The 18,840-nt window shown below is 57.0% G+C and overlaps 1 protein-coding gene across 1 annotated transcript in view; it reads left to right on the top strand.

Annotated features, from left to right (window-relative positions):
• RGMA (repulsive guidance molecule BMP co-receptor a) overlaps positions 1-18,840 on the top strand; it is a 49,887-nt gene that overhangs the window by 24,107 nt on the left and 6,940 nt on the right. Inside the window, exon 3 of the mRNA XM_086364801.1 lies at positions 14,410-14,924. Within this exon, the coding sequence (XP_086220927.1) occupies positions 14,410-14,924 (515 nt within the window). The remainder of the gene's footprint in view (positions 1-14,409; positions 14,925-18,840) is intronic.

The raw sequence follows: 18,840 nt of genomic DNA, 5'->3' as shown, positions 1-18,840 counted from the left end.
GAAAGCATAGGCTTGTTCAGTGCTAGTTGACTTGAATGGCGTCCAGGAGTAAACCCATAGGAGTGCAAATTAAATTGGACATAGTTATGTGGAGAAAGATGCCTTAACCTCTTGCTAGACAGAGAGGGCTTGTGAGAGTGCTAACATGTTCTCAGCATGCATGGCGCATCTCGTGCGGTCCTGACGCGGGGACAGAATTGGGGGCCCTCATCTGAGCAAGGCTGGCGTCCACCTCCAAGGCCTGGTGGAAGGACAAGAGCCCTTCCATGTCCCTCGGCTCGTCAGGGTGTGTGCGGGCACGATGCTGTACTTTCAGCCAATGGACAGGGTGGCCACGTCTAGTTGGGAGGGGGGTGCGTGGCGGGAGGCCAAGAAAGGCTTCTTAGGGAGTCTTCCACTAATAACATCCACTTCAAAACACAATTAATAGATACTTTTTAAAACTTTGAAACCACCTTGACTTAATAAAACAGATTTCCAAGAGGAACTCATCAAAGTCATATGTTGTAGACATGTTGGCACGCTTCCCGTTGGCTACATATGGATGCTGTACTCCAGCTCCGGTGGTTCTCAAAGTGTGGTCCTTGGACCAGCAGCACCAGCCTCCCCCGGGAACGTGTTAGGAACTGACTGAAGCTAATGCTCTGGGAGTGGAACATGCAATCTATACTGTGACAGACGTTCCAGGGGGCTCTGATGCACCTCAACTGTGAGGATCAGTGTTGGAAAAATTATTGCCCTGTGCCTTCCATGTTTCCTCCTGTCTTTCCCTTTCCTTTTAAACTGCAGTTGTTTTAGAAATTAATCCTCATGGGGAAACTAAGGCTTGCAAAGACCCAGGCCCTGTGTAGTATCCAAGGACATCCATGCCATTCTAGAGTTGAGAACGTTTATCTGAGAGCTGCCATTCAAAAATGTGCAAGCAAGTCAACCTGCTTATCACATCATTGTCCTCCCAGGAGGACTTTGTGTCCCAGAGGGAGAGACTGAAATGAGTCCCATTGCCAGAGCCAGGTGGCAGTAGAGCCAGCCTGCAGGCTGGTGCATGACACGCCAAGGGATCTGCAGGGCTGAGCCCTGGCTCCCAGGGAGGGTGGGATGTAAAGTCCTGTGGATGGTTGACCCTTTGGCCCTGAGGATGAGCTGGGGCATAAGGAGAGGATCTCTGGTCGTCAGGTTTAGGAAGGGAAACTGCTGCAAGCTTGGAGGAATTGCTAGCAGTCACCCCAGTGCCAAAGGAGAACTGGGCAGAGACGATCAACAGGCTCAGATAAGGACGCTCCGTGAGATGGGGCAGTTGGGTCCAGGTCTCTGTGGAGGTGAGGGAATCGCATGGGGACCACTTTCTGTGTTGGAGGTCATACGGTTCCTGCTAACATGTCCTTCTTGGGTGCAATGCGCCCGGCCCTTGTTAGAGGATCCAGGTTTTATGTTTGGTTGAGGGGTTGGGGCGTCATACTGTTTCAATGCCTGGCTGCATTCAGCCTGCCTGAAATTGAGGGCACTGTTTCTTTAGGGCAACTAACTCATTCCAGTGGAGCCAGGAATTTCTAGTCTTAAAGTTGGGACTCCCGTGTCTTTAGAAGCCCCCTCAGTCCTGGGTACCCCAGGATGGTCGGTCTCCCTGGACTCTCCGTGTCCTGGGACCAGGGTTTGGCCTGTGTCTGTTAATCCTGCCGCCGCAGACAGTTCAGTCCTGGGTGTAAAGGGCCTCTCCTTCTGTCCGTTTGCCCGGCGCTGGGCCTCCTTCCTGCGCCCTGTCCTGCCTGTCTCCGCTGGCATCTGCCTCGAGCAGCTGAGCCGCCCCAGGACCTGCCTCTGGGGTGACCCCTGCCCCCGCCCCACTGTCCAAGTTGCTCAGGAGCTCAGGGCTCTGCATGACCCGCTCCCGAGCTCCCAGAAGGGAGAGCCCGCTGACATCCAGTTCCACACTCCTCTCCAGCCTCATTCCCATGGCCTCTGGCATGCCCCTGGGCTCCAGGTCCCTGCTGGTCTCTGTACCTGCCACCACCCACCCACCTTATGGGTGGGCAGCCACTGGGTCTTGCTCATGCCATGCCTGGTTTGGAAAGGGAACGCCCACTGGCAAAGCCCAAGGTCAGTGCCACCTGGCGGGGCCCAGCGCCGTCCCTCCGATGACCTGAGGACCGGCCACCTTGGCTGCTAATACCTGTATTCCTCGTGTCCTGGCTGCTTCCCGAGTCTTGGGTTTGTTTTTTTTTTTTTTTTTGCACTACCCAGGCCCCCCTTTGCCCCCCCCTTTTTTTTTTTTTTTGCATGGCTTTTAATCTTCTTCTAAATCACTGGATCTGTTTATAAGGGCAAGAACCCCATTTCCTGTTCCTGCGTGCACTTTTCTCTGAGATGCACCCCAAACATGCCTGGCACAATCCCGGAAATTACAGGACCGTTGCGTTTCTTTGTGTTTCTCTTTGTCTTTTTGCTCCATGGACCGAGATCGCAGATTTGGGGAGGGGGGTTGTCCAGATATCTCAATCATTCTTTCCAAAAGATGTTTTTCTGTTTATAAAGACAGTACTCATTTTTAAACCTAAAGATAGAAAAGGATACATAAGAAAATGGAAATAACCAAAATTCCAACCTCCCACAGGCTGCCATCACTAGTTAACATTCATGAATAGCCTTTGAGACATGGTACTGTTATATTCTAAACAATATGATCATTTGAAGGAAAACAACAATTTTTTTTAAATTTATTATTTTGTATTGGAGTAGAGCCTATTAACAATGTTGTGACGGTTTCAAGTGAACGGCGAAGGGACTCAGCCGTACATATACATGTATCCATTCTCCCCCAAAACCCCCTCCCACCCAGGCTACCACATTACATATACATGTATCCATTCTCCCCCAAAACCCCCTCCCACCCAGGCTACCACATAGCATTGAGCAGAGTTCCATGTGCTGTACAACAGGTCCTTGTGAAAAACAACGTTGAAAATATTTATTTATTTGGCTGCGTCAGCCTTAGTCGTGGCCCTTGAGCTCAGCAGTTGTGGCACACAGCCTTAGTTGCCCCAAGGCATGCGGGAACTTAGTTCCCTGACCAGGTATCGAACCTGCGTCCTCTGCATGGCAAGGCAGAGCCTTAACCACTGGACCACTGGGGAAATCCCCCCAGACAACAATTTTTAAAGCTCTCCCATTTATCCAGTGGCCAGAGCATCCAAGGTATTCTGCTAAATGTTTGAAATGTGTCACCTCATGAGATGGTCACCCCTCCCCCCGAGCATCATCATTCGTACTGTGTCGATGAGGAGACAGAGGGTCAGAGAGGTTCCCAACATCACACAGCTGAGTCAGCGGCAGAGCCAAGAGGAGAACTCAGACCTCTGTGCTTTTCCACACACCAGATTTTGGATAAACACCCTCATTGAACGTGCTCTGTAGCATTTCAGACTCTGAGCTGTGTAGCATACAAGGCTTTATGATGAGAGGGGAAAAATAAGAAACTTTGGAGATATGATTGGATAGCAGAATGAAGAGTGACCACACTTTCCCACGGCTGTCACGTTCTTGCCTCTTCCCAGAGACCCTCTCCGCTCCCTGTCCATCCCCGGCTTAGCATTTCAAAGCAGATGCCACTTTGGCAGAGCGCTCATGGTGCAAATTTTCCCAAGTCAGATTTATGTCTTTGGGGTTTTTGCTTATTTATTCATTTCATGCACCATTTCGCCCGGGCAGTCGGAATACCGAAACGCCTATTAAAGTGATCCCTCTGCGCCCAGGTCCCTGCAGAAAGGAGCCATTATTGCTCCCCGTGCTAAGGAATGTTCCAGGAACACAGGCTCACACACGTGTGTGCACCAGCCAGGCCGGTGTCCTCCCATTGCTCTAGGAAGGTGGAAGAAGGGCCTGCCTGCGGAGGGAGGTGGGGGAGCAAAGCCACTTCACGTGGATTTTGACCCGGGACAGCTGAGCAGAGGAGCGCAGGGCTCCTGGAGGCAGGACCAGAATGGAAAATTGTCATCTCTGAAGTCAGCCTTACCTAGACTTGCTCAAGAGGCGCGGGTTCAATCCCTGGATCAGGAAGATCCCCTGGAGGAGGGCATGGCAACCCACTCCAGTATTCTTGCCTGGAGAATCCCATGGACAGGGGAACCTAGCGGGCTATGGTCCATGGGGTCACAAAGAGTCTGACGTGACTGAGCATAGCAGCAGCTACCTAGACTCAGGAAAAGGGAGTGTGCCTCAAAGCAGGAAGCCCAAACTGCTCACCCACAAGCTTCATTTATAACTGAAAAGTGACGCTTTTGCCCCCAAACCATCCTCCCTGTGGAACCCAGGCTTGCTCAGCTCTCTGCCTTCCTGGCAGGGTGGTCTTGGCATGGGATCCCACGCCCGGCTCCTGCCTGCTGTGGGCCCTTCTGACCCAGAGAAGCCCTGCTGACAGGCCCGCCGTGGCCCTCTTGGCTGCAGATCCGGCTGCGTGTGGCTCCAGGGGGAGCTGGGGGGTGGGGAGGGTGTCCAGTTGGGAAAGCTGAGGTGTGCCCTTTTCCTTGGCACTCGGCGTGGTTTCCTGCAGCGACTTGGCGTGTGTGGAAGCTGGGACAGAGAAGCCTGGCTGGGTGTGACGAGGGGGTAGTGCCGCCTGCCCAGCTCGGCAAGTGGCATTCAGCCACCTCTGCCCACACTTAGCAGTGAGTTAGTTAACCCCCAGCTCCCCTATGGCTCAGCCAGTAAAGAGTTCACCCGCAATGCAGGAGACACAGGAGCTGTGAAGACACCCCCCCCCCCCCCCGCCACCGCCAGAGGAGGAAGTGGCAACCCACTCCAGTATTCTTGCCGGAAAAATCCCAGGGGCAGAGGAGCCTGGCGGGCTGCAGTCCCCGGGGTCGCAGAGTCAGACACGACTGAAGGGACTTAGCACAAGGGCACACATCCCCTCCTGCCTTCCGTCAGCCAGTACAGATGCTCTGAGAGGCTTCCCCCTGCCTTCATCTTTCTCAGGTCAGCGGGTCCCCAGAGGAAGTCCCCAGTGCTCTCAGGGGGGCCAAGAGGCACGCTGGAGTCCCAGGCAAGGGCAGTTCCTTGGACCGTTCTCAGGCTGAGCTGGGAGGAATACCTTTGAGGAAAGGGGATCATTCTGGCTGCTTGTGGGTTAAGTAAGGCAGGGTCCTCTGCACCTGGTGAAAAGCCAGTCCCTTACCTGGGTATGTGCCTCTTTGGTGTCTGACGCCAGACACCTGCGTGTTTACGCCAGGACGATGGAGCAACAAGCCTGGCAGCCCCAGGCACCTCTCAAGCTAGGAGACTGCAGAACACTGCCCAGCCAGAGCTTGCCAAATTCTGGCACTGTATCCGTCCCCTGTCCCCTCCCAGCCACGGTGCTGGAGAACAGGAGAGGGTGGGGAGTGGCCCGTTGCGCCTGCTCGGTGCCACAGTGCGGTGCTTCTGGTGCTCCCAGAGAATGGGAGCAGATCTCCCACCTCCTTGGGGATCCGCATCCCAACTCGTTGCTAAGAGACGAGCCTCAGCATCACTGCTGCCCCGGGGCAGGGGCGGGGGGGCTCTCACCCCTTCCACTTTCTCCTTCAAGCTGTTCTCCCTCTGCTCTGCCTTCTCCTACCCTAATTAAAGCCACCCTCTCTTAGTTTAGGCCACTCCCTAAAATAGCCTTCTCATCATGCCACGTGCGTACTGAAAATTACCCGGTGGGCTTCCCGCTTTGAGCGGGATCCGACCTGAAATCCTTGGGCTGGCTTATCAGGGTGCAGTCAGGGAAACAGAAGCCACACAGGGTGTTGCCACAGGGGGGAGCTGTTACAGTGGATTGTGTCTAGATGGGCAGGGGAGGAGGGGCAAGGCCACGAGGGACCACGGAGGCAGACACAGCGTTGCAGGAGGGGACTTCCACTCCTGCGACTGAGCGGACTGAAGAGGACCTTGGGGGCCCGGGGCTGTGAGGAGGGCTGCTGCTGCACGGCTGAGCTGGGTACTGGAACAGCAGCAGCTGGAGGGGAAGAAGAGGCAAGGCTGGGTTGTGATGACCGGGTCGACTTGGCTGGGCCTCGTGTAGCGCCGCCTTGTGGTGGAATCGGGCAACTGGGAGCTGGGTGAATGGGGACACAGGGTTTGCACCGGAGCCGAGCAAAGCAGTTTGAAGTGAACCACATTCGCTTCATCCCAGGCTTTCACTCAGGGCTTCCGTGTCTGGCTCCAAACTCCCAGCGCACTCTCACCATCCGGAATTTCGCCTTCCGACCCGTGCCAGCTGCTTCGGAGCCCCTTGGACTTATGTACCTCTGCCCCACATCACCTGGCGAATCCCACTGCCCTTCCAGACCCCGTGGAACGGCTGCTTCCCGGTACTATCTGTGCCCCCATCCTTCAATCTCTGTACACGTGAACCTTCTCCCCAGCACCCCGGTGGTTTTTGTAGCCGACTCCACCTGAGCTTGTTCCAGGAATGGCAGGAAGCACCTTGCCTGCACGCAGCGGACTGAGTCCAGAACCTTCAGCTAGTATACGAACCCAGGCAGTTACCCTGCAGACCACAGAGCTGGGCAGACCCAACGTGATGGGCGGGCTTGCCTTCTAAGACGCCTTACTCCTTTAAGAAGAGGCAGGTTTTTTCTCTTTCCTGGCTCACCCCACCCCTCCTACACCGCCAGTGAAACCTGATCTAATCCCTTTGCACGAGGGTAATTTATTGGTCTGTTGGGCTTTTCTCGGTGGCAAATTGCATTGTCTTTATTCTCGGGTTCAGGCGCAGGAGCGGCTCCACATTCCTAAGACTCCTTTCTCGGGGCCGGGCCTTCGCACCCCTCGGCACTCGGCAAAGAGAGTTTTATTGGGCTTTTTTGTTATGCAAACAAGGCGGTAATAATCAGGCTATTATTCTGAAAGATTGGGCTTGATTAACAGTTCAAAGGAGGTCTCCGAAAGCAGCTAATGCCATGGCGGTGCATAAATATCTCCATCCTGCCTGGGTCTGTACAGCTGCTGCTCCCAGATCCCCGCACCCCGCCCCCTGCCCCCCGCCTTTCTGTTCCAAGAGGCTCTGGGTTGCTATTTAAAGGAAAAGAATTAAGTCAGGCAAGCTGTGTGGCTGTGATTTCTCTCGCTGCTGTGTCTCAGACCTCGAGGAAGGTAGTCTGGAGCCCGTGTGTGCATGCTCAGTTGCTTCAGTTGAGCTCGACTTTGCGACCCCATGGACTGTAGCCCTCCAGGCTCCTCTGTCCATGGGATTCTCCACGCAGGAATACTGGAGTGGGTTGCGATGCCCTCCTCCAGGGGATCTTCCCAACCCAGGGATCAAACCCACATCTCCTGCATTGCAGGCAGATTTTTTTTTTTAACCACCAGGCTGGATCCCACCTCCCCACAAAGTGAAAGATTACAGAGGTGGGGTACCAGGGGAGGGGGTACAGGTGCTTTGAGTGACGAGTGCGGGAGTCAGAGGGTTCTCAGGGGATCTGTGGGCACGAGGTGGCACCCCAACTCAGCCGTAGATGGTTGACACAGTTCTGTGAGGCCCAAAGAAGGCGGCCCAGGAAAGCCAAGGGGCCATCTCCAGTATCTGCAGGGTTACCATTGAGCCCTTTCCCTGTGGCTCTAGAGAAGAACCAGAGCCCCCACCCATCTCCCTCGAGCCGGCAGACCTGGGGTCCACAGCTGGAGCTGTCAAGAGCAGGAGGGGCTGGCCCGGCCCAGCAGAGGTCCGGCGGCCCTTGAGGCCGGACTGCCACCGGGCAGGGGGCTTTCCTGCCGCGGGGGCTGGCTGGAGGTGCAAACTGTTGACCTGTGGCTGCTCTCAGGCCCGGGATTTTAAAATTCCATGCTGCACACTAGGAAGCTGACCTGGAGTTTGCCCACCAAGCAATCCGTAGTTACAGTGATCTCGACGAAGCCAGTTGCACAGAGAAACAGAAGCCCTGAGCCTCACTGCACAAATCGGGAGCGAATGGATCCCCGGGGTCCCCAAGTCCTGCTGTGGCAAGGGGACCCTCCTCCAGGGCTGAGCGTGGGCTCTTGTCTAACATTTACAAATGAGTTGTCCAAGGAGACACACATGCTGATGAAGCGAGAGACTTTATTGGGAAAGGTGGAGAGCAGGAGGATGAGGGAACCCAGAACTGCTCTGCCACGTGGCTGGCAGCCCCAGGTTTTCCCGGGATGGGGTTGGTTTCCTGGTTGTCTCTGGCCCCTCATTCTGACTCAGCGTCCTTCCTGGTGGTACATGCATCGAGAAGGATGGATTCCAACAAGGATTCTGGGAGGCTGGTAGGACATACGGACTGGTATCTCCTGTCTCCCTTTGACCTTTCCTGCATTCTTCCAGTTGGTGGTAGCTTCTTAGTTCCTTGTTCCTTACCAGGACCTCCTGTTGTTAAGATAACTCATGCAGGTGGCTACTGTCTTCCCTGGCCAGGGCGGGCAGTTTCGTTCAGTCATTTGGTCCCATAACAGCCCCAGCCTGCGCCCCACCTTTTGAGCCAAGTGTCCAGCATCATGGGGCACCGGAGGGAATTTCAGGGGTTTCCTAGTGGTGACCTGGGCTGGCCAGTGTCTTTGCAGGCTCTGGATTCTCCTCTGTTTGTTTCTTAGTAGCTAATCCCCGAAGTCCTAAGTCCCAAGAGGCTTGAGTCAAAAACAAATCAGGTGTCCTAGGCTTCCGAGAAGTCTGTGCATGGTCTTAGCCTTTTCCTGGGTGCCTGAGATGGAGCTCCAGGTACCCAAGGTTAGCACGGGCTCCCTGAGAGCCGCCCCCGCCCTAGGACAGACATGGCAGCATCTGAGATGGAAACAGGAGCTCAGGAGAACTTTGAGGCCCTGGCTCTGCACTCTTCGGCTGCCTCCTGGCCGCGTAACAAGGTCTGCAGGAGCCAGGCCGGCCTCACTCAGAAAAGCTCGCCTCCTCCTCCCACTCACAGTAAGATGTTTCAAACTCTCAGACTTGCCTTCCTTCCTTCCTTCCTTGAACACTCACATCAGAAAAGGCTAGGGTTTACTGCCTGGAATTCAGGTGGTTTTGACTTTTTTTTAAAGATACAGCACATAAAAATCAGCCGCTTTGGGCTCTCTCTGGCAGGTGACGGCCCATGCAGAACTTTTCCTATTGATGCTGGGCCAGATTACATCAAGTCTCTGACCTGGGAGGTGGTGGTGGGGGGAGCTTCCGCCTGTGATTTACAGAAGTGGACACAGGGCGGCAGGATGGCCCCATGGGGGTCAGGGCCCCCTCGGCTCCCCACCCTTGGGGACTGTCCAGCTTTGGCATCCCTAACACCCTTCCCTGGGACCCCCAGCCCCAGGAAATGACAGCAGCCGGGCTGGGAAGAGCTGCACGACCTCCTGGAGAGAGGGCAGAGGGGAACGGGTCCCCCACCTCTGGCCCCTGCTCTCATTACGCAGTGGCCTCTTGCATGTCCATTACCATGAGAGCGCCTGGGCTTCCTCTTAGATACCAGGAAGATGTGCAAGGCCCGAGGAGACCCAGGACATCGGGGATGTGTGGCCAAGGCATCACGGTCCTGGCTTGATCCAGGTGGGGCTGGGCCTTTGGGTGTGAGTGGACCCAGGAAGAGCTGCCCAGACTCTGATCTGAGTCAGGGTGGAAGACCAGGTTCCAGGGCCAGCCAGGGCCCTGACCTGAGCAGGAGGCAGTGGAGTGGAGGCTGTGGGTGATCCTTGGGTTCCCGGGGAGGAAGCAGGGAAGGTGCTGGCTTTCTTCCAGGCCCCTTCCAGCCCTGCCGCGTGATCTTTAGCCTCTGACCCCACGGGGATTGTATGTGTCCCCCTCCAAGACTGTTGGCAGGGACTCTGATCTAGGTAGTGCCCACTCGTCCCAGGCACTGCCCATCCACCTCGTCAGTCTCCAGCAGGCTCTGAGGCTGGTGCTGCCCCTACTTCACAGATGTGGAAACAGGCCAAGCCCCTCCCCACAAGTGCTAGGAGGGGACAGAGCGGGACCTCAGGCCAGACCCCTGCCCAGCACCGCGCACGAGCAGCGTCTCCTTCAGATTTCTCCACTTTCGCCCCAGTCCCAGGTGACAGCATCGCAAACGTTCTCCAGAAACTTGAGAGCTTCGAGCTCAGCCCCACCACCACCACCCTACCCAGATGGAGGCGGAGAGCAGGGCCCTGGACCCTGGGCGCAGGGAGGGCAGGAGAGCACCCTCTGCTGCCACCTGAGGGGCGGGCAGGGCTGCCATCCCCCACAATCCCCATCGCTCCCCGTGGCTGAAGGCACCCGGATGAGCAGGGATGAGCATATGCGAGCTGCCTGCCGTGGCCACTCCGCGTTGGCAACTGGGCTCCCTGCTGGGCTTGCTCCTTGCTGCCCCCCAGCCCAAACCAAGTTCCCAGCGCACACCTCAGACCTGTGCATGTGGCGGTGGAAGGGGTGGGGAGTAATGGCCCCTCTGAGGCTGTGACTGTTGACAAGAAAAGAACCCGCTCTGGCCCCAGAGGGCCTGGCGGAAATGCAGATTTCAGGACCAGGGGGCCAGTGGGGTCAGAGCCCCCTGGTGGGCACAGGGACATCTGAGGAGCGCCCTCTGAGCAGATCCCCGAGCATCTGAGGGACTCCCTTTGTGGGGGCACCTTAAGGGGGATTTCAGTCATGGGTTCCAGACACACCAGAGAGCTCTGAGACACGGCTCTGAGCCTGGTTTTCAAGGCTGTGGAGATAGCAGGACAGCCCCCCACTACTGCACGTTTGAGGGGGATGGAGCCACACATGATGGGAGTGAGGAGTGCCCCCCGACATGTCCCACACCATCTGAGTGCAGGCGGGCCCTGCGCTAGGCACCTTCCTGACCCCAGCCTTCAAGTCCCTGCCCGCTGCTGGCTGCACCCTGAGAAACAGACCCTGGGAACCAGAGTGTGGATGCAATGCCACAGAGCATGTGGGCCTCCTGGTGGGTGGGGGCCTCTCAGCACCGCAGGCGCAGTCACCCTGAAGCCCACGGAGGGGGAGTGTGCCCGAGAACCACCCAGCGGCCGCTGGGGGGAATCAGGAAAGCACCAAGTTTATCTGAAGCCTTGGCGCTGCTGAGGGCCCAGGCCCTCAGGACCCTTAGGCCCTTCAGGTCTGCGACTGTGCGCGCTCAGTCGGGTCCAACTCTGTATGACCCCGTGGACTGTAGCCCCCCAGGCTCTTCTGTCCATGGGATTCTCCAGGCAAGAGCACTGGAGTGGGTTCCCATGCCCTCCTCTGGGGCATCTTCCCAAACCAGGGATCGAACCCACGTCGCTTGTGTCTGCTGCATTGGGAGGAGGGTTCTTTACCTAAAGGGCCGAATTCAATTCCTGCTTCTTCCTCACAGTGGAACCTCAGGCAAGAAAGCCAGCCTCCCTGAGCCTGGCTCTGCTCCTCTAGGAGATGGGGTGCTGTAGTGCCTGCCCACAGGGCTGCCTGGGACCTTGAATGACGTGGGACCTGCAGGGCCCAAGCCACCAAGCCTGGGACACAGTCAGTTGACTGGGACTTCTGTCTCTGCCACCCCAGCTGAGCTCTGTAGGAGAGCTGAGGCCAACGCAGGCCTGCGTGTGCTGCAGCAGTCTGGCTGTAAAGGGACAGGCACTGTCTTTCATGTCCTTTGAGCATGGTAAGGGCCAGAGGGGGGCCCAGGGCTGGTGGGCAGCAGACGGAGCCACAGCAGCCACCATGCAACTCGAGGCTCAGTCCTGCCGGAATGGTTTCCTCTGAGATGCCTTTTCCGGAATTCTGAGAAGGCAGCAGGGCAGGGCAGCTCACCTGCTTCAGAATTACTGAGGCTACCGGAGTGAACATCGCGCAGACCAGAGGTGGAGGGTTGGGGGCTGCATCAGCCAGTTCCTCTGACCTGTGTTCTTCCACGTGGCTTGTTCTGCACAATCCCCTCCACACCCAGCCCTCCGCCTCGAGAGTCTCCTTTACCGTCTCCCACGCAGGCCCTGGTAGCATCTGCAGCCCACAGGGAGGTTGGGCCCTTGGGCCTCTTCCACAGGTTGGAGAATCATGAAGATGGCAGGCCCAGAGAATCTTCTCGCCACCTTTTTTTTTTTAACTGATGACTATCTTGGGTCTTCCTTGTTTGCACTGGCTTCTGTAGTTGCGGAGAGCAGGGGCTACTCTCTTGATGGCGGTACACGGGCTTCGCATTGCAGTGGCTCCTCTTATTGCAGAGCACAGGCCTGGAGCACACAGGCTCAGTAGATGGGGTGCACACTCTTAGTTGCATGTGGAATCTTCCTGGACCAGGGATCAAACCCGTGTCCCTGCGCTGGCAGGAGGATTCTTATCCACTGCACCACCAGGGACATCCCTTCTAGACGCCTTTTAAAGGAGCCCTGGGCCAGGAACATGTCTTTCAGAGAGGGCAGCCACACGGGGGTCTCCCTGGCCGGCAGCTGTTCACGGCCCTTACCACCTATCGTTTACCAGGTCCGCTTCTTTTGGTCGGCACGCTTCTTCAACTTAAAATGGGAAATCTGTAGCTCTCCTGTCAAATCTATTTTATTTTTCCCAATACATATTTAAGTAAATATGTAACTTCTCAAGTTGAAAGAAGACTGCTCACCCAGATACCACCTGAAATGGCCTTGTTTACCAGCAGTGTGACAAACACAGGTCACGTTAGAGGAAAAGCCTGGATTTTAGGACAAGGATCTTGTTTCCCAGCTGTGTGACTTAGGCAGGCCACATCTGCTCCAGGAGCATGGTGTCTGCTCCTGCAGAGGTGAGCGAGCGCCTCAAAATAGGTTGTCCAGGTATGGGGCTGGGCGGCAGCCTATACAGTGCTTTTGGAAGCCTGCCCCTGTGGACTTCTGTCCCTGCTTTTAATCCCCGCTTGATTGTATAGGTAAAAAGCCAGTTGTTCAGTGGTTCAGTCATGTCCAACTCTTTGTGACCCCATAGACTGCAGCATGCCAGGCTTCATCTCCTGGAGTTTGTTCAGACTCATGTCCGTCAAGTCAGTGATGCCATCCAACCATCTCATCCTCTGTCGCCCCCTTCTCTTCCTCAGCTCAATCTTTCCTAGGATCAGGGTCTTTTCCAATGAGTCGGGTCTTCACATCAGGTAGCCAGTATAAGACAGTAAATAGACTTTTCCAAGGTTAAGAGCCAGATTAGCGGCCCAGGCAGGTGTGGCTGGAGCCAGAGCCCCCCTTCTCCTCTGCTGACTGGGCTGCAACGCCAAATGCTGGGCCTCCTAGCTGGTCTGCTGGCCCCATAGCCCCTGGAAGTCAATGTAGAGGCTTCCCTCCTGCTGCCACGTGTACTCTCCACGAGCTCTACAGAAGAACCCAGGAGGCTGGGTGGGAAAGGGCAGCGTCCGTGTGTGTGGGGTGCAAGATTCAGGTGTGTTAAAGTCACAGTTCTCAGGCATGAGGTGGAGCGGTGGTAAAGACTCCGCCTGCCAATGTCAGAGCTGCAGGTTCAATCCCCGGGTGGGGAAGATCCCCTGGAGGAGGAGACGACAACCCACTCCAGTCTTCTTGCTGGAAAATTCCATGGACGAGGGGCCTGGCGGGCTACCGTCCATGGCATTGCAAAGAGTCAGGTACAGCTTAGTGACAACAATAAAATTGTCACTAAGGTCTCAGAGCTTGTGAGTGACCTTGGGGGAAAAAAGCATGAACTGGAGCACATCCAAGGTTATCACTCTTAGTTGCTTCCCAGAGCAGGATAATGGTGTGCGGAGCTACAGAACTGAGGGGGAAGCTGCCCTTAGTCTGTGGAGGAAGCCGGGGAACCAGGGCTAGTAGAATAATCACAGTGGCCAACATTCATTGAGTCTCTGCTCTGTGCACCATGCAGGGGTAAGTCCTTTAGCACTTTGAGCAACCTTATAGGGTAGATACTATTATTACCCCACATTCTAGATAGATATAATGAGGCAGGCAGCCTTCCCAAGTGGCTCAATGGGGAAGATCTCCTGGAGAAGAGAATGGCTACCCACTCCAGTATTCTTGCTGAGGAAATCCCGTGGACAGAAGAGCCTGGTGGGCTGTAGAGTCATTGGGGTCACAAAAAGTCGGACAGGACTGAGCACCCACTGAGGCACAGAGAAGCTAAGTGATTCGTGCAAGGTTACACAGCGGCAGAGATCAGAACACATACTGAATAGTGGGGCTTCATTCCCGGCCAGGTTGCTGTTGGTGTGAATGTGTCAAAGGCACAGGGTGGGCGGAAAGCTTGGGGGGCTGGGCTGGAATAGGGAAAATAGGGGCATGCTCCCCCAACCCTTTAAGCCTGCGGAGGACTGACCACCCAGGGTCGTTAAGGAAGGTAGGCAGGGCCGATCTTGCACTGGACCACCTACCACCTGCGGGACCTGGGAAGAGGCCGCCTTCCTCTCTTGCACGTGCCTGCCGCCCTGGCCTGTTGCGGGGGTTCCGGAGGCCCGGGCTCACCATTTCCAACCTGAAGACAACCCCCTCTTCCCGTCCCTGCAGCCTCCTCCTCGTGCAAAATCCTCAAGTGCAACTCTGAGTTCTGGAGCGCCACGGCGGGCAGCCACGCGCCGGCCGCAGACGACGCCCCCGAGTTCTGCGCGGCACTGCGCACCTACGCCCTGTGCACGCGGCGGACCGCGCGTACCTGCCGGGGGGACCTGGCCTACCACTCGGCAGTCCATGGCATCGAGGACCTCATGAGCCAGCACAACTGCTCCAAGGATGGCCCCACGTCGCAGCCACACCTGCGCACGCTGCCGCCGCCCGGGGACAGCCAGGAGCGCTCGGACAGCCCGGAGATCTGCCACTACGAGAAAAGCTTCCACAACCGCGCGGCTGCCCCCAACTACACGCACTGCGGCCTCTTCGGGGACCCGCACCTCCGGACTTTCACAGACCGTTTCCAGACCTGCAAGGTGCAGGGCGCCTGGCCGCTCATCGACAATAATTACCTGAATGTGCAGGTCACCAACACACCGGTGCTGCCCGGCTCGGCGGCCACTGCCACCAGCAAGGTATGGGGGAAGCTGGGGGGCCGGGGCGTGGGGGGGGGGGGGGGGCGGGGTGTCACAGCACCAGGTCCTAGGATCAGGAGGGCCCAGATTTTCCCCCACCAGACCCAGACGCCTCCTGCACCCAACATTTTCTTATTGTCAGTCAATGAGCTGAATATTTAGGCAGGAATTTTCTGGTAGCTCAGCTGGTAAAGAATCTGCCTACAATGCAGGAGACCCGAGTTTGATTCCTGGGTGATCCCCTGGAGAAGGGATAAGCTACCCATTCCAGTATTCTTGGCCTTCCCTGGTGGCTCAGACAGTAAAGAATCTGCCTGGAATGCTGGAGACCTTTCCTTCGATCCCTGGGTTGGGAAGATCCCCTGGAGGAGGGCATGGCAACCCACTCCAGTATTCTTGCTTGGAAAATCACATGGACAGAGGAGCCTGGCGAGCTACGGTCCATGGGGTCACAAAGAGTCAGACACAACTGAGCAGCTAAGCACAGCACAGCACAGCAAACCACCCTGGAGGGCTTCCCTGGTGGCCCAGTGGTCAAGAATCCACCAGCCAATGCAGGAGACATGGGATCGATCCCTGGGTTGGGCAGATACCCTGGAGAAGGAAATGGCTACCCACTCCAGTATTCTTGCCTGGAGAATTTCATGGACAGAGGAGCCTGGCGAGTTACAGTTCATGGGGTCACAAAGAGTCAGAAACAGTTTAGTGGCTAAACAACAAAACACCCTGGAACCACCTTTGCCCTTTGCCTAGAGTGGGATGTTTCTTTAACTGCCAGCCACCATCCACTAGGGGGGTCTTTGAAAGCAACACTCTAGGGTCACAAGCTAGCACATAGGCATAGAGTTGTTGGGGGAGGGGGGTGGGCGGGCAGAGTAGAACAAGATAGCAAAACCTAGCCTGCCTTATGGAGAAGGGAATGGCAACCCATTCCAGTGTTCTTGCCTGGAGAATCCCAGGGACTGGGGAGCCTGGTGGGCTGCATAGTCCAGTCTATGGGGTCGCATAGAGTCGGACATGACTGAAGCGACTTGGCAGCAGCAGCCTGCCTTAAAGGCAGTTTGTGAATGCTTTGTCAGTGGGAGAGTAAACATTTAGGAAATTTAGCTTCTGTTGTTCATGTGCATGCACATTGGGTATAGATGTAAGATGGATTTTTTCCCTGCGGTTAATAATCCGGAAAATTTAGAAACACTCCCAGAGCATTCAGTTTCAAACTTTTGGAGTATTCTTCTCTTGCCTCAAACTGTATTTTGGTAGAAGCCCAGTGTCAAATCCTGATAAAGAGGAGCCTCTATGCAGGTATGTTTCTGCCATCGTCATCACTGCACTTTCTGTCCAATAGGGGTCAAACCCCACCCCAGACAAGTGGGCCTGACAGCCTCCTGGAGGTGACGGCCCTACCCAGGGATTCCCATTGCGGCTGCACATTTACAAACTAAGCAGACTTTAGAGGATAGTGGTTCTGGAGCCCCCAAGCCAGTCTGACACCAGATATCTGGGTGGGGATCAGATGTGTTGTTTAAAGCTCCCAGTGATTCTGGGGCATGAAGGGCATTAAAGATGCTGGCTGGAGGACGGGGCTGCAGCGTGCTGCCGGGGGCATCGGGAAGAGGGAACAAGTGAGGATTAGGCATCAGCCCACTGGGCACCCCAGGGGCCACCCAGGCAGCCTCCCCAGACGGGGGACCTCCATTTGACACATCCGGAACTGAGGCTTCAAGAGGGAAAGCGGCCTCCCCACCCAAGTGCGTTCGCTGGAAACCGTGCTAGGATTTCACCCGGGCCAGGGGACTCCAGAGCCCCGCAGGTTCTCGCTGTCAGGAGAGGCGGTTCCCACCTGGAAGCCCCCGAGGCCGCCAAAAGCCAGTCGTCTTCTGATCCAGGGAGGCTTCAGTGTTTGGGTGGCAAGACCCGAGTGCTGCTCTCAGAGCCCCACCCAGAGGCAGCCCCGATGTGGCCGGGGCCCAGGCCATGGGACATTCCAGTCCCCTCCAGACTCTCCCCCCGTTTGCAGGGAGGGTCTCCCATGATCTCACACTCAGACTTAGCCAGAGGACATGGTCTCAAGTCCAGGAGGCCCAGGGTGATCTGAGCCCAGGCGACACGGACACCTCTGCCTCCCCAGGGCATGGCCCTCAGAGTCCCCAGGGCTTCCGATCTGGCAGTGGGTCTGTTTTGCCAAGAAGAGCACGTTGCAGGGCAGTGTGTGGAGCAGCGCCAGGCTGGCCCACAAGGGTGTTTCTGTTTCTTCTCATCCCTCCACACACCCCGGGGTAAGACACCAAGGTGACCTGGCCGCCAGGAAAATTCCTGCCACCTCCCTCTGCGCCGGTGGCCCCCGCCTGCCCACAGGGATCTCTCCGGGGACCAGCTGCTGGGTAGAAAACAAGCAGGCCACGGCCCCTGTGGGTGCTCTTACAAGCCTCTGGCCCCGGGGCCATGAAGCCTGGTGGGTGGCCTCACCTCTTCCCCACGCCCAGCCCTCTGCAGACCAAGGGGGGCCCCGAGGCAAGGTCCCGGCTGCGCTCTCTGCGGCCCCTTCCCCTACCCGCCTTTCTCCCAGGAGCCAAGATAAATGAGTGTCGGGAGCCTGAGGCTGTGGCTTCTAAATCCAGCAGCAAACATGCCGTGGAGGGGGACCCCGCCTCCCCGTCCCGTCCTGGCAGGGAGCAGAGGGAGGCTCCCGAGGGTGTGAGAGGGCTCTGGGCCTCGGGGGACCTGACCCAGCGTGGCGTGGGGATCAGGGGTGATAACAGACCTGGGCGGGGTTGTGCTCAGTGACCAGCAAGGCGGGGCTGCTGGCACCTTAGACTGGGGGGGATGAGGTAGAGAAAGAGCCTTTAGATCACGTATCAGGGAGTCCTACAGGCCAGGGCGAGGTGCCTGGCTGTAGAACGCCTCGATGCCACCCTGGGCTCTCTGTGGACACTCGGTGGGACCCTTAGCTCAGCGGTGGTTCATTCCTTCATTCATTCCTTCTTGCGTTCCATTCATTCATTCATCTGGCCCACACGCTTCAGATGCTCGCTCTGTGGCCGGCTTACTGCTGGGCACCGTGGTCGGCAGAGCTGCCTAAGCAGACTCGGGAGCACCTCCCTTCCTCTTGCAGCGTGGAGCCTGCAGATGGGCCTGGCACTCTGCCGCAGAGCCCCCTAATGAAGGCAGCCCCTTTCTGCCATGACCCAGGGTCACCTCCGTCTTCCTGGCGGGAGAAGCACTTGAGCAGCACCCTCTCTGATCTCCCTGTCAGCCAGAAGGCAGCGCGAGCGCTGCTGGAGGCTGAACGGCCACAGGCTCCCAGTCTGTGGCCAAGCCCCTCCCGGGCCGCAGGGCCAGGTGTGCCCAGGCGAGAGACACCAGTGGCTGCTTTCCAGCGCTCTCGGCCTGCCTCGGCCTGTTCTCCTGTGGGCCTTCAGTCCTCAGGTGTGTTTGTTTCTCCGCCGATTCAGAAAACATCAGCCAGACAGCTCTTTTGTGCCAGCCTCTGTGTTCTGCGACGCCTCGCGCCCAGCAGTCCCTGGGTTAATGGTGGACGGCGAGATCAGCCCTGAGGGTGCTCGAGACGGGGGGCTGGGGCAGCGGGATGCTGAGGGTCTCGGGGTCGGGGCGTCAGGTGGCTCCACCCGGAGCCCTGGGGAAGGCCTCCTGCCTGTCCTGGCCCTGAGCTTACCCCCGAAGCAGGCGGAGTACGGGCTTATCCCCAAGGTAGTGGAGCCCCGGCGTCACGATCCCCAATTCCCAGGTGGTGCTAGTGGTAAGGTATCCGCCTGCCCAAGCAGGAGTCATAGGAGACGTGGGTTCGATCCCTGGGTCAGGAAGACCCACTCCAGTGTTCTTGCCTGGAAAATCCCCATGGACAGAGGAGCCTGGAAGGCCACAGCCCGTGGGGTCTCGTGGAGTTGGACACGACTGA

This window comes from Bos grunniens, chromosome 21, assembly GCF_055505025.1.
Source record: "Bos grunniens cultivar Pamir isolate PY7600 chromosome 21, Bosgru_T2T1.0, whole genome shotgun sequence".
Taxonomy (NCBI): Eukaryota; Metazoa; Chordata; class Mammalia; order Artiodactyla; family Bovidae; genus Bos; species Bos grunniens.
This window is presented reverse-complemented; position numbering and strand designations above follow the sequence as displayed.